At 40.1% G+C, this 23,838-nt stretch overlaps 1 protein-coding gene across 12 annotated transcripts in view; it reads right to left on the minus strand.

Annotated features, from left to right (window-relative positions):
• The window catches only part of TSNARE1 (t-SNARE domain containing 1), a 469,319-nt gene that overhangs the window by 210,360 nt on the left and 235,121 nt on the right, over positions 1–23,838 (minus strand). For 11 of the 12 annotated variants that reach the window (XM_085221753.1, XM_085221755.1, XM_085221758.1 and 8 more), the window contains one exon: positions 10,165–10,329. The exons of the other annotated variant lie outside the window; for it this stretch is intronic. In XM_085221753.1, coding sequence (XP_085077879.1) covers positions 10,165–10,329 — 165 coding nt within the window. The remainder of the gene's footprint in view (positions 1–10,164; positions 10,330–23,838) is intronic. 12 annotated transcript variants of the gene reach the window in all.

A 23,838-nucleotide genomic window follows, 5' to 3' on the forward strand; every position in this document is an offset into this window, starting at 1 on the left:
GGCAAGGATCCTCCTAGAAGACATGTTAAGGCATGAAGAATGAACAGGTGCTCCCAGCCAGTCAGAATGGCTTTACCAAGGGATGGTCATGTCCGATCAATCTGGTAATCTTCTATGACACAGTGATGACATTGGTGGACAAAAGGAAGTCAATCAATGTCATCTACCTGGACTTGAGCAAGGAAGGGATACCATCCAGAGGGACATTGACAAACTCAAAAGGTGGGCTCATGTGAACCTAATGAGGTTCAACCGAAGTGCAAAGTTTTGCACTTGGATCAGAGTAACCCCAGATATGTCTGCAGACTGGGAGAACTCCTTGAGAGCAATCCTGCAGAGAAGGACCTGGGAATCCTGGTGGATGAAAAACTTATGAGCCAGCAGTGTGTTCTTGCACTCAGAATACTAATAGTAACCTGGTCACCATCAGAAGAGGGTTGGCCAGCAGGGACAGGATGGTGATTGCTCCTCTCTACTCTGGAGTACTGCGTCCAGGATTGGGGCCCCCAGTACAGGAAAGATGTGGAGTGTTGGAGAGGGTCCAGAGGAGAGCCACGAAGATGATCAGGGGACTGGAGCACCTTCCCCACAAAGACAGGCTGAGGGAGCTGGGCTTGTGCAAGACCTGAATGTTGCTAGCCCTGCCTGTGGCAGCAAGGTTGGAATCGGATGATCCCTGGGGACTCTTCCAACTAAAGCCATTCTATGATTCTATTACTCAATAATCACCAAGTAATAATAACCAAATTAGCATTTCACTAAATACTGATTCACTTACCTAGGACCAGTCAGAGCATGTGGACACACTGTCCACAGAGCAACCCCACTGATGGGAGGGAGAATCACCAGACACAGGGTTATCCCAGAGGCTCTTCTTCCAATAATGTGCAGTTATGGGTACAGACACTGACCCACATACCAGACTTTCACAGAGTCACAGAATGGCCTGGGTTGAAAAGGACCACAGTGATCTTCCAGTTTCAACCCCCCTGCTATGTGCAGGATCTCCAACCACCAAACCAGGCTGTCCAGAGCCACATCCAGCCTGGCCTTGAATGCCTCCAGGGATGGGGCATCCACAACCTCCTTGGGCAACCTGTTCCCGTGTGTCACCACGCTCAGAGTGAAAAACTTCCTCCTAATATCTAACCTAAACCTCTCAGTCTCAGTTTAAAACCATTCCCTCTTGTCCTCTCACTATCCACCCTTGTAAACAGCCATTCCCCCTCCTGTTTATATCCTCCCTTCAAGTATTTCAAGATTTTGCAGACTTCCACCCACCCATTTGATGGCAAAAATTAGAGTGATGATATGAAGCTAGGCAGAGTGACTGAGACACCAGATGGTTGTGCTACCATTCAACAAGACCTGGATAAGAGCAAGTGTAGGGTCCTGCAACTGGAAAAGAATAACAGCATGTACCAGTACAGATGAGGGAATGACCTGCTGGAAAGGAGCTATAAAATCTTCGTTCTTTAAAATGACAACTAAAATTATTAAAGAATACTTGAAGAAGTTAAGCCTGCATAGTGCAAAGGACATAAAAAGTCTTTGGTACCAGTCTCTAAAAGCTGACATTTGCTCAATATTGCTAACATTGCCTGTGATGCTTATAATTCCAGTGTGAATATGAGTGTATCACTGTCAAGACAGTATCAGGCAACTTTTGGCAAAAAGGAGAGACATGAATCGGTCTTTTTGTGAAATGAGTATTTCAAACACCTCCTCAGTGATCCCTTTCCAATGTAATATGTGTAGGGTCTTGCTTTCACACTTGGTTCATCCTTGTCTCTCCCAGTATACAAGGATAGAGTTGATTCCCTCTCCAACCAGTGGCGACTGGCTAGGACTCTTCAGGGCTTTTGTCATCTGAGCTTTTTCCACTCAGGAAGAAAAAAAAACAAGAACAAACAGAATCTTCACCAGTTTGAATAGAGAAGGCAACAGTAGGTTAGCAATTGTACATCATCCTTCACTTCCATAAGGTGTCTTTTCCCCTTTCTAACTTAAAGTCTCACGGATATTAGTAAAGCCCTGCAGCTACTACCATGAAATGAGGAAAAAGCCGTCTTACCGCACCATTAGGTGATCTGAAGCAATGTGCTGCTGCTGCAGCAAAAGAAACCTGATTTCCTGACCTAAAACAAATCAAAAAGAAAAGCATGACACTTAATCTAGGAGGGCATGAAGTCAAACTTGCAGTAATGCTCTTGAGGGTCCTGCTAGGGGATCTTGATTTTTTTATAAGACTATTGATCTGCATTGTTATTAATTAGGACCAGAGAGCAGACTGCTCTAACCCAATAGGTGAGAGTGGTAATTCCTCTTTGGGTCAGTAAATCACATCTTCACAAAAATAGTTATATTGGTGAGATACATAATGTTTGCACTGACTGTGCTAACAGAAATAGATGCAAGATATTATCTTTATTGAGACAGCCATCATCTGGCAACAAAACAATAGTCAAAAGTGCATTAAATGGAGGTAGAAAGTAATACATCTTTTTAACAAAGGAAATACTAACGCTTCAGTGAGAGAATTTGCAGAAGCTATGTTCTCTTTCACTACAAGCATTAGAAATCTTTCTCCAGCTCTCTACCTTATCAATGCACATTGACAGCCAAAACATGAACCTTTAACTCAGTCCATCTTCTGTGGACACATATGCAGATGTGTCTGCCAAAAAATTCAGATTATTAGCAAATAATGTGTATCCTTGCACTATTTTCTCCTTCTGCAGAGAAAATGCTTTACTTGCAGTCAGTGTTAACGTCCATCACTATTCAGCAAAGCTCTTAACATATACTTAAGTAATCTGCTGATTCAGAGCTTTCATTGATAGGTCCTTTATGCAAACTCAGTGAAAGGAGGAGTGCAAAATGAGCAGGAGATAGGTTGAGATTCTCTCTGATGCTGTCTTTGGATAAGTCTTTGGGAATCAAAGAAAAAGAAAATTATCTGTAGTACAGAGTAGAAACCTCTCCAATTTAGCTAGAAGTGCTTCATCACACACAGTATCATCATGATGTTACCCCTGAGACACACGGAATATCCAAGGCTATAAATAAATACTATGTATTACTAACTCCCTTCCGTCTTGTAAAGACGGACCCTAGGTCATACATATATCCCTGAAGAAATATTGATTGCAAAACTATACGCAAGTTTTAACCATCTCCAAGAGGAGAGGAAAAAACTGGAGGGCTGGATTATATGACCTCTAGAGGTTCCTTCCAATCCCTACAATTCTGTGATTGTAGCAGTTGGTGCTCATATGGAAACTGCGATCATTAAAAAATATATTTTTTCTGGTCACCAAGAAAAAGTCTGGACATTTGCAAGTACCCTTAGTAAAAATATCAGAGCACCAAAGAGATGATGGAAGAATTTTCATTTTATATAACTGACAGTATTTCATTCCATAGCTCTTGCTGCTGTGTCTGGATGTATTGGGTTTGTGGTCCAGACACATGTAAAACTTACAACAGTAAAAAAACAGTAAACAGTGGAAATGGGAAGAGAAGCAGATAAAGAGAAAACTCTTTGCAGGTGCATGTGACTTTCAAACATCTTCATTTTCAGCATGCAACTCCAGGGAAAGGATCCAGACTGCCCAGACATTTGATATAGACTGGTTGAACACTGCAAGGCTAGGAGACTTGACTAGCCACATGGAAATTGCACAACACTTTGCTTGGATCTCTGGATTCCATGTTATGCCCCTTCAGCTCTGAAACATACTCTTATTTTGAGTGTGTTTCCTTTGTGTAAGGTGACTGGTATCGAGAGAAATCTGTGTCAGAACTTGTTCAAACTTCTTGTGACATGACAGTGAAGCTCCTGTAGCATGGTGATATTCTGGGTTCTAGGCCATGACTAAAAAGTAGCTGGTGTTTTTACATAGCATTGGGAACTGTTCTAGTTGGAAAAACCAACAAAGAAACAAAAAGTACCCCAAAATTCAACCAACAAACATAAGGTAGTATGTAATCCTACTGACTTTTTGGAGAAGTCCAAGAAGAGGATTTTCTTCCAGTGGTTGACTCTGGAAGATGGTGTTTGCACTGGCAAATAATGAAAAAAGAGAAGATACAGACAGTAGAGCAGCTGGTACTAAGGACCCAGTATTATATCCATAAAGTTTTGATTCAAATAGCTCCAGCCTGCTCCTATGGACTGAATGCCAATTATTGGTCAGGGTCCCTAAAATGGAACCTTGGAGTACAAATTTTTAAGGAGTTTCATCCAAGAGGAACTTGGTTTGTGAGCTATGAGTGCTCTGTGATATGAACTAAAACACAAGACTGAGGACAACTGTGCAATTCCCACCAAAAAGTTCATTTCCCAACCAAACTAAAATGTTTGAATAGACACATTCTAAGTTACCTAGCTCCACAAATAATCCCATAAGTGAATGAGCACACATTCAGTGTGGAGGTTTGAGAGAGTGAAGTAAATCAAACTGAAACAAAATACCCAAACAGCACTGGCTCATTCAGGATGGAACCACTAAAACTCCAGTTAATACAGTCTTTTATTTCTAACTGGCATGACTGCAGTGGTTAGGAGGCAAGGGTCAACATACATAGGGTGTGAAGATTGTCTATGAGGCATTCTGATGCGAAGGCAAGTAATTTAGTTTCAGATCTATGCATAAATATGGATGCCACAAGAGCACAGATGGGTAAAACAGGGAAATCAGCAAGCGAAGAACATGCTTTCTGCATCAGTCTGGGATAGGATGTTTTTTGTTCACAATACTTGATAAAGCTTCCTCACATTTTTGAAAAAGCCCAGCTGTTATTTCCACATATCCCTTAGTTTGCCCTCAGGCTTGCAGCTCCCCACAGAACTGACCCTTAATTCTTCTTATTCCTCTTCTTTCCTAAATGTCAGTGAAGACTAAAGAAAACTGTTGTGATCAAATCATCAAATCAATAGGGCTGCAGCTGTACAAAGACAGGAAGCAGCCTCTTCTCAGACACTGAAACTGTAGGCATGTGTTTCTCTGCATCCACACTGCTAAGTACTCTTACCCTCCGAGCAGAGTGACTGCATCAAAACTTCGTTTGGAGAACATATTAACTCTCAGATTGTGTCAATATTTGGGTAAGCGCTGTCAAAAAGCATGCTCAGATATTCTGTGAAGACTTAGGAGTTTAATGAGTCAGTTCTAATATCACAGGATCATCACACAGTTATAAAATTGAGTTGAAAGGAACCCTTAAAGGCCATTTAGTCCAACTCCCCTGCAATGAACAGGGACACCTACAGCTAGACAGGTTGCTCAGAGCTCCATCCAGCCTGACCTTGATGTCAAGGACGGGGCATCTGTGGGTGTTCCTTGGTACTGCTTAATTTACTAGTGTAGAAATAATCTAGAAATCTTTCCATCAGAGCTTGTAAACTTCAGATTGGATCCACAGATGTTTAATACATTTTGTTTGTTCAGCTTCGGTAGAGCACCAAGACCCTATGTACAATCTGCTGCTGTAGGAAGAAGGAATTAACAAATGGGAAAGAATTGAGAAAAGAGCATCAAAGTGATTGAAAAACAAAGGAGACTGACTTGTGAAGAGTCAGATAACTGTTAGCACTCGAGGAGTTTAAACACCAAAGGGGAAGAAGAATTATTTGCAGGGTCCAATAGAGTTTTACTAGGTGTTAAGAGCTGAGAATGAGTAAGGGAACTTTAACAAGAACAGAAGGAAGCATTTCATCAACGCTGAAGTCTGCTGGACTGTGAAATAGTCTCCCAAAATAAATGGTGGCAGTCCTACAGCTCGGGTCATTTTAAATTAGACTGGTCAAAATACATGAGCAGATTCTTTAGGGAACAACTCAATATCACAGTGATGGCCCTATCAACCTCACAGGCAGCTCCCATGGTCATGATAATTAGGATCCACAAGGCTGTTCTGAAAAGAGAGAGTTTGAAGAGTTTGACACTCACATGGCAGCAGATCTTTCATGTACGGTGCTTGCCATGATATCATGCTATTTATACATTACTTTGAGTTGAAAGGTCTGTGTGAAGAGACAATCAGAGCCTTCATAAATCAACCACCTGGATTATCGATGCTGATGAAAGACAGAAAATAGCTTGCATTAAACCTTCTAAACTGCTAGTATCAGTGAGAGATTTTATTGAAAATACCCCTCAGCAAGAAATTATATGTAGTAATGAGTGAACAAGGAACATGTTTAAACTAACAAACACACAGACACACGCTGACAGACTCTGTGAAGTTGTGTTTTTTTTTTTAATTTTATTTTATCTTCTATCTTGTTCCAAAAGCTTGACTGACAGGGTTGGATGCTGGCATCTATCATTTCTCTTCAAAACAGATAGGAAATGAACATTAACATTTCTCAAAGCCAATCCAGGGGGAAGAGGCTTTCCTAAAAATAAAAGCATCCCACACCTATTGCCACAGACTATTCAACTCATCTCTTTGCCAACAGAAGTACCAGCTAAAATGAACTTCTGTTGTTTTCTTTTGCTTTCTCCAGGATGAGAATGATGGTTATAAACTGTGAGGAGGTGTTCTCCACCTATACTCACTTCTCACAATTTAGCAAAGCATCACCAGAGAGCATTGACTCTCATGCACTGATGACCATATATAGCTGGAGAAAGTTGTTCACGATCTTCTATCAGCCAAGTTAATGCCTCCTCACATGTCTTGACCTCCAGTCCCTTCACCATGTTTCTAGCCCTCCTTTGGATACTCTCTAATAATTTTATGTCCTTCTCACATTTCAATGCCCCAAACTGCACACAGTGCTTAAAGTGAGGCTGCACCAGCACAGAGCAGAGCAAGACAGTCCCTTCCTTCATCCATTGGCAGTGCTGGGCGTGATGGTCTCCAGGGTTTGGTTGACCATATCAGCAGCCCAGGAACCAGAGGAGTGTGATGTCGGAGTGCTATAGGAAAGGAAGAAACGTTGTGAAAGAGATTTAGTGACTTGATGGCTACTCCAAGGAAGTGCTGGTTGCGTTTGGTTTCTTCTCCTCTCGATCTCTGATCATCTCTAGAGAAGCTATGTCTGTATGGGAAGGATCACCAGAACCACAGTCTTCTGAATCAATATGACATTTAGCACCTTTCTTCTGTGGGTATTTCCAGTCGTCAGGCAAAATTCCTCATTCAGGTTTTAACTTCTCCCAGGTGCCAATGAAAGGCATAGGGGGCTAAATTATATATATTTGCCATGGCAGGGATTGTGCCAACACTGAGCACTGACAATGCACATTACTGTTCAGCTCATGTACTTCTGATGGCAAATTTTACAGTGCTATATATAAGGTTGTTATGGCATCTATTATTCACTGCCAATACAGTTCAAGTTAAAATAGATTTTATGTAACAGTTCAAAAGCAATATTTTAAGAGATAACACTTGTGTCAAGGCTGCTGTGTCCTACCAGATTTTGACATTTCCAAGCAATAAAGATCTTTATCCAAAATGTAAGGTTTTGGCAAGACATCTCCTTAGCAGACTTCTCTATTTTTAATCTGCAAGCAATAGCAAAAGAGTTACATTTAAATAAAACGAACAGCCAGCTGAACTTCTGACATGGCTATTACCTTTCTATGTGGCAACTGTGAACTCTGAAAAGTGCCTCAAGAGATGTTCGCAACAGAGAACAATGCCCCATTAACCTGAACCTCCTAAGAGATTATGGAGATGTGAAAAACACATAAATGGGAAAGAGCCACTGGAACATTAAGAAGATGACTACGGACACAATTTAGTATCTCCTTTCAACAACACAAGATGGGAAGGGAACTTATTTCCTTGCTCCTTTAGAAACACAAAAAAAAAAGGTTTTATATCTGTTCTTGCAAGGACAAATTCAATGTCTCCTTAAGAAAAGGCCCAGCATTGGTAGCAGTATCATAAGATTCTCTGAAGTTACGTGCTAATCTGAGTATCCCAGAAAACATGATGTTCTTGTAGTGCTCTGTGACCTCTACTGTGCTGTTTGTCCTATATGTTTCTGGTGCTAGGCATTCAGAAAAGTAGGAATTCCAGTAAGACCCAACAACTTGCATAGAATACATTTTGCACAACTCTGTTCTTCAAACAAGTCCCCAGAGAGGACAGGAGAACAAATGTTATACATCATTTTGGTGATAAATTTAGTTTATTAGTTGGGCTGGACAGCTAGGACTATATACTTCCTTATAGCCTTCTTGGTTAGTTACTGGTTTTGAAAACATATTGGTAAAAAATAAGTTGTAAGGATGACTTTGAGCTCAATGAGCTCCTTCTCTGTATACCAACCCTTCTAATGAAATCCTGGATGATTTAATGTGCAAGATGAGCCCTTTCAGGAAAAAACCTTCATACTGGTCGGCAAACAGAAAAACAAAACCCATATAAAATGATTTAAAAGCATCATCTGCGTACTCAAGTACAGCAGAAGAGAGGTATGATGCAGTCCAAAAAACCCATTTCATGCTTTCTTCCTGAGGAGAAATATTTTAACTCTATTTGAAATAATGTATGTGGAATGCAGGCCTGATTACTGGATGAACACGAATCTGAGAGAGCAAAACAAAATGGATGCAGCTATCATGGAGATAGGGAAAAACTGCAAGTAAAAGCAAAGCTCATGCATTCTTAGGAAGAAGAAACCTGAGCCTCACTAACTACAGAAATTGAGTAAGTTATTTGGAGGGAAATTAATAATTAGACAGAAAGATAAGTAGAGCCATTGGAAAGCATCTCCATCAAAATAAGGAGACATGAATACACCTCTTGATTTTACAAAGATGGTGTGACTGAGACTGGGTTGGAGTTTCTCGTTCTCCATTATCTAACAGGCAAATTCTAAATATTTTTGTGTTTGTTTTTCTGGGGAGGAAAGAGAAAGGCAGTGACTATATTTTCAACAAAACAATCAGAATAATATATTTTTTATCCATAAAATCACTGTAGAGATACCACTGCACCCATTCATCTTTAGCATCACAGTGCAGGATCATCCCAAAATGTGCATCTTCTTGCAATAAAGTTCCCTGGAGATTTTACCTAGTGGATGCACAGAAACTACTCCAGTATGGAAGGACAAATCACGTTCAAATATACTCAATGTGAGGATATTTCACAATTTCATCCTTAGAAATGCACACAAATGTACAACACTCAATTATGTCTATTCAGCAAACCATAACAGAAATTAAACATACCCTAACCTTGATCCACTCTCAAAAAATTATCAAATTTCTTATTTAAAGCATTAACGTGTGTTGCTATCACTGTGTGAAAACAAAGGTCAGATCCTCAGAGCACTGGTCTACAGCAGGAACATTTGTCCTCTTTTATCTCTCTTAACTCAATCACAACTCCTGCTACAGCGCAACCAAAATCCATTCTGATAAAATTAGCTCAATCCCATTAAAAGACAAAGAATAGTCCTTAATTAAATATTCTGATTTATTCGGAAGCCCACTTTTTTGGTTCATCTTGAGTTCAGGCCTGTAAAAGCATACAAATTAGAAAAAAGAAAAAAAAAGTTCTAGGTTTTATTCATTTATTACTTACATTTGAGTAACAAGAGTTTCCCAATACACAAAAAGAAAAGTATAAAAAGAAAAATGTGGGATGTTTAACTCATTCAGATCTCTTTTTGTTCCTTTTACCATATTATATTTATAGCACCTCCAAGGAAAAAAGTGAACAAAAATAGTATGAGTCTTCTTTAACCTATGTTAAGAACATCCGAATACTTTAATAAAGTAATAATTCTTGAAAACCTGACAAAGTTATTTAATTTATTATTCTCTCTAATGGTAAAGATGAATAATTTCTATCCATCGCGGATTTGAGTCTGAAGTTTGCACACACCAAGAAAGTTGTTTCACTGCGGAACCAAGTTCAATTAAAGTGAATCACTACAGACCATTATGAAAGAGGAAAGCACTAACCAAGGAAAACTGATTACTTCTTGCCATTTTTATTTTTGGTCATGTTAATTATTAATTCTTCCTTCAGACAATCACCTTCATTTTTAGAATAGCATAATAATCTCTCCTATATCTAGTGATGCTATACAGACAGCCACATAAATAAGCATTTCTTTTGTCACGTTGAGCAATGCAAAACAAAAGATGTCTGCCCATGGTAAAGCCATGACAGGAGAAAGTTACTGACCTCAATCTGCTGAATGGCCTCTTCCCGCTGACGGATGGCCTCCAGATCCTCCTCTGTGATTTCCGAGAGCAAGGCTTGATCCTGACTCTGGTTTTGCCATGTGCCATCTCCTCCATTAAAGATCTTCTCATCGTCAGCTATGTCAGAGAAGGGAGTCCTAGGGCTCTGCTCAGATGGAGGAATGAGAAGAAAGCAAGGGAAGTAAATCTTCTTTAGTTATATATACATATGGCCTTCCTACAGGATAAGAAAGCAGTGATATAATAGGCTAGATAAACCATGGTGAAAAGGTGAACAGAGCATCAGGAAGTTACATGAGAGGACACACATCAAGTCTTGAGGAGTGCTAGGACCTGAAGCCATATCTCCTGAGCTACATTAGACACCTAGCATCCAGCTTGTGACAGTTCTCACAGAACAAAAAATTTATGTGCAAATGAAAAAAATACACATTTACTGTATTCATTTTACTGCAGGTTTCTCTGGAATGAGATGCTTTCTCAGACATACACAAGTACTGTGTATGATGTGCCTTGAAGACTTAACAATCCAACTTACATCACAACAAAGGAAAATATCGTGTTTATTTTTGGGAAAATATAAATACAGCTAAAAAAAGGAAAATAACATTATAGTAATGTGACTGTACTGTCAACAGCTTGAGAATCGTACAGAATCATAGAATCACAGAATGGCTTGAGTTGGAAAGGACCTCAAAGATCACCCTGTTGCAGTCCACCTGCCATGGGCATAGCATCATAGGGCCTCCTCTGTAAAGTTCACTAGCTTTTGCTTACATATCAAATACTGTTTTCTAGGTAAGCTACTGATTTCTGCCTTTGGGAGTTGTGCTGGTATTTAGACCCGTATTCAAAGTGCCCGTTCAAGATTCAACTGTATCCATCCTGCAGGTAGGGGAAGATGTTCAGCAAGGTTTTCTCCTCCCATCCTTTAGCTTCTGCTTCTACTAAGATGGTTCAGTCTAAATTGGACTCTGAGAAGGAACCGAGATGAGGTTGGTATGGACATTCAGGAAGTTAAGTTCAAGTCCTAAATTAATAGGTCCCACAAAAGACTCCAGTTCTACAATTGCGTAAGTATTTCACTTCAAACAATGCACACTGTCCTTTCAGCTGGCCTTGATCTGAGCTCTGACTCCTAATCAAAAGTTACAATAGAAGAGCAATCCAACTGCTTCCAACGCTCTTAAGTTGAAAGAAGAAATGACACTTGCTATAGCACATTCTTGACCTGAATATCCCCAAAGTTCCTGAACATTACAGAAGAAAACAAGCCCAACAGTTCAGGAGGATGCTTAGCTCTCTGAGTCTGGATTGATCTGAAGCAGAAACACTGGGGCTCTTCAAGAGCTGGTGTTTGAGAAGTAAAAGCCTTTGCTCTCTTGCTGCAGCGAAGTTTTCAAAGATGTTAAATGCCTCAAATTCCCTCAAAATGAACATGGAGGAAGGCCAAAGGAGATCATGTTAGAAGAGCACAAAAGGACTGGAAAACTGGAAGGACTGGAGTAGAAGTTGCAGTGGAAAAGATTAAACAATGTCAAATCACCTAGGCAAGAATGAGAAAATCAAGCACGCATGAGGGAAGCAGGTGAATGAGGAAAAACACAGCTTATAAATGATTTTACTTCTTGCTGCATTGCTTAGAGATCTGCTTTAGAGGAACTCTGAAGGAAGCAAAGAGAAACTAAGTAGTACTTAATTATTACAATCATATTTAGACAAACAAGCTGGCTTGATTTTCACAGAATCACAAAATCACTATGATTGGAAAAGATCACCAAGATCATCTGGTCCAACTGTCAACCCACTCCCCCCTTGCCAACTAAACCCTGTCCCTCAGTGCCACATCTCCATGTTTCTTGAATGTCTCCAAGGACGGTGACTGAAGAACCTCCCTGGGCATTCTGTTCCAATGCATCACACATTCTGAGAATGATTTTTTCCTATAATATCCAACCTGAACCTCCTATATTTTGAAGAATATTATGCAACTAGAATCACTCATTTAACTGTTTAAATTTTCTTTCATTCCTTAAAAAAAGTGTATGGTCTCTGGAAATTGGAAACTAAAGAGCTTTTCCAGTTGCTTAAATAAAAAGGTGTTGCCTAACAAAAGTAATTCATTATTATTATCAACATCATCTAGTTTCAGACAAAGAAAATTATACAGTGTGGCTGAAGGAAGTGGGGTAACAGAAGAGGCAGAGGCACACAGAAAAAATGGGTCATATATAGTCATATATTTCAAACATATAAGCAGAAGATAAAAACCTCTGACATGAACATCTTACTTTGTTTCACCTTGTGCTTCCTTGGGATCAGTTATCTACACAGAAAGAGTGTGTTATGGGAAGAAAATCATCATTTAAAATCAGTTTAAAAATTCATTTACATTTTAAAAGACATATTTTAATAGGATTCAGATACTCTGGGGGTGTTTTATTCACCAATTATTATGTGCCTTGGACGCTAACTAATCCGGCTGAGCATTTCATTGCCAAAAGCATATATTAATGGACTCAAAAAAAAAAAAAAAAAAAAAGACCATGGAGTATTAGGGTATTATAGGGCTACATTTATAGTGACATAGAGTGTCTCCTCATCTGCACCAATGGGCTAACCACATTATGAAGAGGCAGTTATACTGCACAAGGACATGTAGGCTGGAAGGACCCATACTGAGACAAGGAAAACCTTGTACTATTATAGAACCATAGAACTGTTTGAGTTGGAAGGAACTGTTCTAGTCCAATTCTCCTGATCCAACACAAGGATGCTGTGCCATGGAGTCAAATGCACATGAGTGGATGCATGAATCCATGCTTTCTTGTGAAGATACACATTTCAGTGGAAGATATCAAATTTTCTAATGATCTAATGTTTCCAATTCTGTTCTGATGAAGGAGCAGAGGAACTAAACAGTTCAATAAACAGCTCTTCAGATTATGTTAGTACACGTAATGCTATAGTTGCATCACAAAGATGCTTGGTCTTGGCTTCTGTCAACTTATCAGTCACCCTCCCTTCCTGGTTCTAGTCTCTGTAAACAACCCCAAAATAATACAGATGGAGCAATGCAAGTGATGCTGCTTAGCCATCTCTTACAAAAGCAGGCTATTTATGTGTTTAAATAGATAATGGTTTAGACACAGATGTTTTTCTCCAAACAAACTAGTGGCTTAAGTTAATTTCAGAGCTACTGAAGGCAATTATGTGATTTTGTATACTTAATATCCTTCGAGAAAACCCAACCACAACAGCTGAGTGAACGAATGAATTGTCAGACAAGGAAATCCAGAGGGGGGTCCAAAATTTCCTTCCAGACACAAAAACAACTCCATAATAACTTTAAATATAGCTACCAGGACCTGCTAGTGGGATATATACAGTGGCTGGCTGTGCTGACAAATGAAAACTGATTTTGTAGTTGTTGATGGTACAATGCCCTTCATTTCAGTGATAAACTGAACAAATCCTGGATTTGAAAGTGCAAAGAAATCTAATTATTTTTAATACTTCTGCTTGAAAACTGTGTATAACTGGGTTTATCAGGGGTTTTCTTTCCCTTTTCAGTTTTTCTGTCTCTGACAAAATCTTTTATTTATAGCAAAAAGAGATATGACAGGGGGCACTCATTGAGCTTCCACAGATAAAGTTCCTTTTGTCAATGCACTGCAAGGGGCCATAACTCCCTGTATATGCATTTCCACATTAAATTTGATTTAGTGCCGAATTTTATGCCCTGTGAATCTCTGTGTAATTTTCTGTAGGATTTCCTTTCATAAATTGTTAATTGCATGTGTTTGAAGTTGCTCTTTTGTTGAAATTTGCCTGTGGCAGATTTTTGTCATGATGTATCTATAAAACAAACTCTGCCTTTGAAAAGAATGATAGGAGAGAAAAAGTTGAGTTTATCTGATATGCTCAGTGGTTCTTTTAAAGCTAAATTCTTAGGACTGAGGGTCGCACTTTGCTGTTATTCATCATATCTGAAAAATTATGCCCTAGCACAACATATTTTCTGTTGGATAATATCTTTTTCACTGGGATAAAATCATTGCTGCTTACAACTACATTTTTTTTATCAGATTTATTCTACAAATGGGTAGATGTTATATGCAGCTGGTGATAGAGGAAAGGAAAAAAAAGGGGGAAAAGGCTTTATCGGGAAGGAGACAACTTCTCTAAGTATCTGTACTTCAGCAGTTGACAAATCTTTGCATGAGAAACTGCACATCTCCAAAGACGACCCCTTCCCAGCTCTGTGCCTACTTTACTTCCCATTTGTATATTAGAAGGGCCAAAAAGAGACACTAAGACACAATTTCTTCTCTCTGTACACAGCGATATTAAGAGCTGTACAACCTTTGTCACATAAAACCGCCAAGGAAGGGACTGAAATGACCTCTCTTCTGGTTCCCATAGGCTGTTTACTCCACCTAGAAGCAGAAATCTAACAGGAACTCCAACCTAACATGCCATCACCAAAGGGCATGGTTCATCTTCAGAGAATTAGGGAATCCCCTGCAGGTGTGTGCTAGAGACAATTCTGTCCTGTAGCTCTCTTTTACTTCTCTAACGATGCAATTTCTGATTGCTCATTATAGGCTATTCCCTTACTAGAAATCAAAATAATCAAGTAAACGAAGCTTTTGGAAAGATATTAAAGATAATCACAGGGATGCAAGGCGCTCACAGTTGAAAGCTGTCTCATTTATTCTAGATTATAGAATCAGTGAATCACAGAATGACTTTGGTGGGAAGGAACCTTTAAAGATCATCTAGTTTCAACCCCACTGCCATGGGCTGATTGCCACCCACCAGTCCATGCTGCCCAGGTATCCATCCAACCTGGCCTTGAACACCTCCAGACATCCAGCATCCTCAGCTTTTCTGGTCAGCCTGTGCCAGGGCCTCACCACCCTCTGAGTAAAGAATTTCTTCCTAATACCTAACCTAAATTCCCCTTGTTTTAATTTAAAGCCAATTTTTTAATTTAAAGCCAATCTCCCTTGTCCTATCACTATTAGACTGCATATAAAGTCAGTCTCCCTCTTGCTTACAAGCTCCCTTCAAGTACTGGAAGGTTGCAATGAGGTCTCCCTGGAGCCTTCTCTTCTCCAAGCTAAACAAGCCCTAACTCTAACACTCAACCTTTCAACATAGGAGAGGTGTTCCAGCCCTGTGTTCATCTATCTCCGTGGCTCGCTTCAACAGCTCTGCATCCTTCCAGTACTGGGGACCCCTAACATGGACAGAGTATTCCAGGTGAGGCCTTACAAGAACAGAGCAGAGGGGGACAATCTCATCCCTCTCCCTACTGGCCATCCCAACAGCACACTGCTGGCTCACGTCCAGCTTTTTGCCCTTGCTTTGTTCACTCACCATCCTGCAAGTTCTTGCTGTTGGTCTGACAGCTGACTCTACTACGCAAAGCAATTTATATCCATTCAAAACCATCCCAGAACAGAAAACAACCCCCCTCTGATTTACTCAGCGTAGCTCTCAAATTCCCTAGAATTTCCCTCCAAATTTATATAAGCACAGATATAAGAAGTCTCATTCACATAAGCTGATTTTGTACTACATATTGCAGGTTGTTCCAAGAAAACCTTCTGCAGCTTTGAAGATAGAGTTTACATGGTTCAGGTAGTAAACCCAGGAAAGGTACTTTGTCTTTCCAGTCTCCATAAGCTCTGCCTACCTCTAGCAGGGATACGGCCAGCTGAAGCAACACTCAACACACCTCCACACCTCCTGCAAACTAACACATCTCCTTGGGTAACATTTTGAGTCTGGCTTTCACACAAAATGCAAATGCAGAGACATTTATCTCCTGCTTTATGGTATGTATAGACATATAAACAGCGAGGCTACACTTTATGAGGATCTCCTATTCTCACTAGCATCCAGGCTTCGAGATTCACGTTTTATTGCATGTAGAAAAATGAGGCCAGAGTGCCTGCATTAAAGATGAATAAAACACTTTACATGGAGGACCACTGTGCAGAATACTGCCATAGTTACGCTACTTGCTTGTGCCTGACACCTTTTTAATAGCACATTGGCACTGCAAGCTGCCTAGGACAAAAATGGCAGGAAGCAGCCAGTGTGGCCTGCCTACCCATAATATACAGGTTAAGAAGACAGATAAAATGGATTAGATAATCTTTCTCAAACCACCCTTCCAAAACAACTCACCCTGCAGCCTCAATGAGATTTAGAGCTGCTTCTCACCAAGCAAAAGCCCAAAGCAATTACAGGTAGAAAGGCCTCAGGCATGCACAGAACAAGCAGTCTGGGACTTCTAAATCTTTTAGAGGAGTGAAATAGTGCTATTGCAACTTCACATTATCTTTCACACAGAAAATCGCAGTAGATTGGCAATCTGAGCTCTGTTACCTTAGAAGAGGAGCTTCCCACAACAATGGGGGAGAAGAAATGCAATCACAAATTACTCATTGCTTGCTCCTCCTTTTCACCCCAAAATTGGGCACACTCAAAACTACTGGTTTTAGAACCTAAACAAAGACAACTTTCAGTGAGACCTTTTTCATCCTTCCTGCATGCATCACTAACACAAGCAAATACTAAAATGCATTCAGCAATTTCTTCAAGTTATGGAAATGTGATTACTCTGCACCAATGTAGCATGAGAAGAAGAAAAAAAAAAAAAAAACAGCATGGGAAAATTAGCATAATGGGAAGGGTTGAAGTGCATTTTTATTTAAATTAACTAGAATGTCTCATGTTGTGCTGTCTTCACTCCTGATCAAGTTGTTTACTTTTGAGCGATGTGGACCTGAAATTGAGTACGAAAATCACCATTTCTATCAGCCTTCTTTTGCTGGAGTCTGCAAGAAATTACTCATTTTAAGGAAAATGTGGGAACTGAAATTATTTTGCTGATTCGCTTTTCAGCATTTATAAATTTAATCACTCCAGACTCTGCAGTCATGAAGTCTAAGAAAATCCACTTAGTTTCCTGGAACTAGAAGAGAGTTACTAACAGAGTACCTAGTTCATACCTCCTACTGTTTCTTTCTTCTTCATTTTTCCTTCAAGACTTTATTACTTCACAAAATTCATTTTGAGCAATCCTGACCTCGGCTCCTAGGGCTGCTCTAGTTCAGAGTCGATCTCACTGTACTCCGGGTTGGAAAATTAAATGATGTGTCTGTGGCAGATGAAGAAAAGGAAAATAAGCCAGAAGCCTGAGGTTTAGCTCTCTGATATCCAAAATGCTTTAAAAAAGCACAGCATATTTTAACCTACAGGTGAAGACCAAATGTAGTATGAATGACCTTCCTTCCAGGTGATGGCTGAGCACAACCCCATAGAGAGTATTAGCTTCTAGGGCAAACTTATCCCAAGGGCTACATTTTGATATGCATTTTTGCCCAGCATAATTCTTACCATATTCTCATAATGGACAGAAGATATAGTTCGTCCTGTTCCTGTTTCCAGTCCTTCTCCTTTCTTTCCCTTACCTTACATGCAAATACATGGGTCACTCTGAAAGTAATGCCTCTGTTTATCTCCATGGAAATGAGAACAGATACTAAGAGCACAAGAGCACTATTTAACAGAGAAAATTCTAAGCTATAAAACGATGTATTTCAACATAGTTACCATTATTAGCCACGTACTTTCACCAGTGATGAACAAGAGCCTGCATGCCATGCTTGTAAAATCTGAACCAGTGGAGATGACTCACTGTTTCATGCTGAGAAAATATTGTCCACACAGTCCATCTTTCATCGATCTGAACCGATGGAAATCAGAAGGTGCCAAATCTGGACTATACAGTTGATGTGGTAGGACAATCAAGCCAAGGTTGGCAATGTGCTCCATGATCTTCAAATTGGAACGGGACCAGAGTTGCAAGAGAAATGTTCTCTCTCCAGACTGACTCTGGAAGTTCAAGCCTTCAGTTCAGTCAGCATCACGATGTAGCTAGTGGTCAGAGTTGATGGTTTGACTGGTTTCCAGGAAATCCATAAGGATCACCCCTTTCCTATCCCAAAACACAGTGCACATCACTTTATCCACTAAGGGCTCCATCTTGAACTTTTTCTCTAGTGGAAATGCACGTCTCCACTCCATGGGCTGGAGTTATAGCCTCCATTCACTGTACAAACATCCACTGTTTGATCTCCATTGCTTCATACGCACTTTCACAGAATGGCTTAGGTTGGAAAGTACCTTAAAAATCATCTAGTTCCACCCCCTTGCCTTGGGGGGTTGCCAATCACCAAACCAGACTGCCCAGGATCCCACCCAATCTGGCCCTGAAAGCCTCCCGGAATAGGGCATCTACAGTCTCCATGTCAGACACCATTTTGTAAGACCGCCCCTCTGCTGCCATCTGTCACACAGCAACAAAACTTAATGGAATACTGCTGAGGAGGTTTAACTTCTACTGCCACACCACCAACATCCACTTCTGATATCGTGAGCAGGTCCAGAGGAGGGCCATGAAGATGATGGAACACCTCCCCTACGAAGACAGGCTGAGAGAGCTGGAGCTCTTCAGCCTGAAGAAAAGAAGGCCCCAGGGTGATCTTATAGCAACCTTCAATGAGCTGAAGGGGTCCAAAAGGGAAGATAAAGAGGGACTTTTTAGAAGGGCATGTAGTGACAGGATAAGGAGAAGTGGTTTTAAACGGGAAGAGGGTGGATTTAGGCTGGGTATTAGGATGAAATTCTTTACTATGAGGGTGGTGAGATACTGGAACAGGTTGCCCAGCGAGGCTGTAGATACCCCCTCTCTGGAAGCATTCAAGGCCAGGCTGAATGAAGCTGTGAGCAACCTGGTCTAGAGGGAGGTGTCCCTGCCTATAGCAGGGGGTTGGAACTAGATGATCTTAAAGGTCCCTTCCAACCCAAACCATTCTATGATTCTACAATAATAAAATAGGAGGCATTACTTTCAGAGCAGCCCTCATAGATGGTCCTGTAGCAATGTGAGTTTAATGAAAGCAACAGTGTTAAGAGGTATAATTTTCCCATTTTAATAATCTAACAGCCTTTTCTTTACAAACTCATTACACTTAATGACTAAAGTCTGATCACAAATATCTAAACTCATCCTTCCCAAAGCCAACTGCCTGTACTGCTGGCATCTTCAGGTGGCTTCTCTGTGCATACAAAGCAAGCTGATAAATATTCCTTTAGGACTGTCATGAAAGAGAGCATTCACCTATACTTTTACAGCATCACATCACATTTCTAAAGCTGTTCCTGCCCTTTCCTAGCTGTCTGAATTACATTCTCATAACTCTCTGGCTCTGCACAGCTCTGCTGCTGGCTCTGTGTTTTGGCTGGCACTGCTTGCTGAGAGCTGCACTGTACATCATCTCTGGATCCTGATGCTAGGCAGAAAACTCCCCTGCTCGCAGTTCCCTTGCTGGATATCTGAAACACTCAGCGTTTGTGTAAATGGACCGTGTTCACAGATGCATCACAGCTGTCTAGAAAGGACGGTGTTGTTTCTGCCTCCTAACGTGTGTGCCATACAGCTGGAGAGCAGGTTCCTGCTAGAAAGGCAAACTAGGAAGCAAATGAGTCACTGGCTCACTCATTAACACCCATCTAGGGACAAAAAAAAAAAGTGAGAAGCCTTTTCCTGGGTTCATTTAGAGGCAAGAGCCAAATTCAGTTCAGTTTCCCGAGACAATTCCTAGCACGGGCACTGTGCCATCCTATAGTGAGAAGCAAGGGAAATAACAAGTATGCCTTTTTCTTTCAAGTAATTCACTGCTTTTCTCTTACATGGGAAGTATGAAAATGGGTGCATTTACTGAATCCTAATAGCTGTTATGCTGAATGGAGCACTTGGATTTGCATGGTAGTGACAAAAACAGAGTATATTTTTACGCCATGCACTTCAGATGAAAGCCACTCCTATCAATCCTCATCTCCTTCTCTGTTGTTTTTAGAGTTCTCAGCCATCTTTTCTCAAAAACACAATTGATTCCTAAAAAACAAACCTCTGACAGCAATCTTTTAATCTCTTCTCACCACACTGACATTTTCCAGAGTTTCAGTGGACTGAAGGAAATGCTCACAGCCTGAGATTGAGAAAAACTCCTCTTCAGTGACTGCTCTGCACAAAACACCTGTTCATTCCACAGCCCTGTCTGCATTCACAACACCACACCTATTGCCCAAAAGCCTGATCTGAAATTAGCACAGTGGCAGCTTCTCACTGCCCATAAATGGCTTTGCAGAGCCATTTGCAGAGCTGGGGTAGGTGGTCAGCGAATGGAATGGGAAGACAAGGCAATGCTTCTTTATAACAGTGAAGTTCATCTATGTGGATGAGAAGGAATAAAGCAGGATGGGACAAGACTTCTTCACCCAACCACAGCTTTTAGTACCACCCACGAAAGAACCCCCACTCAAATTATGTCAGCATTACAGCAAGCAAGATGCTGCAGCACAGAAATGACTGTCTCTTGGACAACAGCATTGCTTCTGCAGGCAAACATAGCCTATTTTTCACTCACAGCCTTTTCTCAGTAGACTTGTACAGTTGGGAATTATTACACACCAGACTTCACCATTAGGAATAATGAGGTTTCAAGACTTAAACAGTCTGTCTTCTGCAGCAAAGGGTGTTTGGTCCTTTGGTCCAACTCACAGAGAATTATTTCAGCACTAACTCTGAGCAAGGCAGCATCACAGGCTGGAAACATTAAGTCAATGTGATTTACTCAAAAAGATCTAGAAAGAGTCAGAGCCAGGCAGAGTCCATCTAAGTAATTAACTGGTGACTTCCATGAGGTGCCTCTCTTTGAGAAAGTGACCTCTCAACAGAAAGCAAATCGAGTCATTGGAGCCCGGGGAAGGATTTGTCCCATCCTAAATAGCCGTCCCATACAAGTGTGAAGTCAACAGCACATACAGCATGGCATGTCACCAGCAGAGAAACCAAACAGCTCAAAGTCTGAAGTCACAGAGTCATAGAATCATTTGAGTTGGAAGGGATCTTTAAAGGTCATCCAGTCCAACTCCCCTGCAATGAACAAGAACATCTGCTGCATCATCGGTTTGCTCAGAGCCCCATACAGCCTGACCTTGCATGTCTCCAAGGATGGGGCATCCACCAGCTCTCTCAGCAGCCTGTGCTGGTGCCTCACCGCTCTTGTAAAAAATGTCTTCCTTATAGAAGTCTGAAGAACAAGAAAGTGTCTGACAGATCATACCTACACGCACAGCAGTGATGAGAAGACAAAAATTCACACTTCTCTCATGCTATATAAACCTTTTTCTTTTTTTTTCTTTTTTTTTTTCTTTTTTTTTTTTTTGAATTTGCACATAAATTTGCTACAATAAAGCCTACTGATCCGCATGTGAATGCAGGCAACTGCTTGTTAGGTATTACAGTAATACTATGCACAAAAACTTAATTGTTTTTCTTCAAAACATTTTTGTTTTTAATTAAAGTACAAGCAAAGATAATAAAAACACTTAAAAGATATAAAATGAAAGACAACTGTGGTAAAAACACAGACAACAACTGAATCAAAATGAAAAAAACTGCATGTCTGATTTAGGATTACCTGGTAGTATTAGTATACAATAGATTGTCCAAAAAGGACTTTAGAAAGACCAAACAGCTTTGTTCCAGAGTTACCTGTTGATTTCTGTATGCTACAACCAAGCACAGTGTATGGAGCAAGTTCCTTGATCTCTTTTGAGAGACATGACTGCTGAAGCTAAGAAGGGGGGGTATGTACAACCTAACATTTATTGCCTCATCATGCTGCATACCAAACATTTTTATTTTGCTTTCCTTCTACATATGTTCCAGCTCATGGGACACAGCCATTCCATTTGCAATGCTGGGAGCAAATGAAGATACTTCAAAATTTGCGTTTGATTCTAGCAATTGTTTTCTTAGGGGTACAACCATGACACGGAACTACAAAGCAGAGCATGTTTAGAACAGGACTTCTGCAATCAAAAGGTTTGTGGCACTTGTTCCTAAAGAAATATATGTTAGTGAAATAAAGAAAACTTTTTCAACGAAATTGGCTAAATGGTTTCTATCTAATACTCTTAGGGGCACTCTCTCTACAATCCATAAACACCAGTGGGGACTCTTCCATTGGCCATTCCCCCTACCTGTCCCAGAGACATGATGCAAGAGTGGATAAGTCTGATTCTTTCCCAATCAGTAGTAATCCCTGACTAACCCAGTCTAATCTTGTAGACTGTATATAATCTTTAAAAAAAGGTAAGTTCAACTGAAGGGAATAAAATGTTCACCCTTTTTTTGTCTAAGTGCAAGAAGCCACATGGAAGTGAAGACACTGTATTACTGGAAACATTCCACAACTTTAACAAACTTAATTTGGAGGATATGATTTGAGTCACAAAAAAAAAAAAACAAGAAGGGCAATTGGAGTTACAAGTCAAATCAAAAGTCAGGATACTTGCTGGTTGAAAGAAAAGACAGGAACAGCAGCAAGAAAACTACACCTTTACTCAGGAATAGCAATGAAGTTATGAATTTAGACAATGTCTCCGGAAAGAGAAACTAAAAATTTTTAGTAAATTTAATTGTAAGTGCACCTGCAAAGTGAAATAATGAAAATGGGAAGTATAAACATTGCTCAAGGAATTAAAATATTTTTTTCTGAATTTCCAAGGAAAATTAAATAGGAATTCTGCACTTCATAATGTATCCTGTATGAGTTCTTTAGGACGCAAAACAAAATGAATTCAACCTTCCAGACAGTGAAAAGAAATAGGAAACACCAGCAGAGGAATTCAGTGCAAGCCAGCTTTATTACCCTCATGTGTTTCACGCTGTCTCCGTGATAAACGTTTACAGAGATGCTAACCTTTCTTAAGCTCTGCCGTTCGGTCCCATACCACACAATTAGCATATGGGCTACACGGAGACTTTCATGAGGATTGAAAAGCTACCTAAAATGTTTGCAAAATAAAACATTCAGGGAAAAGATTAAGATAAAAAATGCTGCAAGGTTTTCAGCTTAGTGCCTCCTGTAACATGTAACAAAACTGCCAAGAATATGTGCATTTTTCTGGTGAGTATCAGGACAATGCCTGAACTCCTTCAAAGGCAAGAGAGGCCACGGATAAACATTCAGGTATCTTCCACCATTTTCTTGTAACATTATTATTATTTATTTTACTTTTGTTTTAGCTGTACTATTCACTTTCAAAACTGATGGGGGCATTAACCATCAACACAACTGTTCTTCATTAGCTTTACCACTCAACCTACATGTTTCCTTCCAAACATTAGGCCATTCTGAATTCTATCATTTAGCTTGGTGAATAATTCACCAAGGCTTCATCTGTATTTTCACCTTGAAAGCATTTACAGACTGTAACAACATCTCTTTGATACTCTCTTCTACGCCACTTAATTCTTCTCCCTCATTTTCTTTTCCGATACTTTATAGTCTGTTGCTCATGTTAGTTTATTTGCCCTGTTTGTATTCTTTTTTATTCTTTCTGCATATGCCAATACCCTTCCCAAGCCATTAGCTTGAAGATTTCATTGCTTGTGCCATAAAAATACGTCTGTTGGAAATTTTCATGCAAACACAGAAGGAATTTTGTCGCATGTTAAAGTCTACTCTGAAAAATGCCACCTGTGGTTTTAGTTAATTGG

This window comes from Meleagris gallopavo, chromosome 3, assembly GCF_905368555.1.
Source record: "Meleagris gallopavo chromosome 3, MGAL_WU_HG_1.1, whole genome shotgun sequence".
NCBI classification, from domain to species: domain Eukaryota; kingdom Metazoa; phylum Chordata; class Aves; order Galliformes; family Phasianidae; genus Meleagris; species Meleagris gallopavo.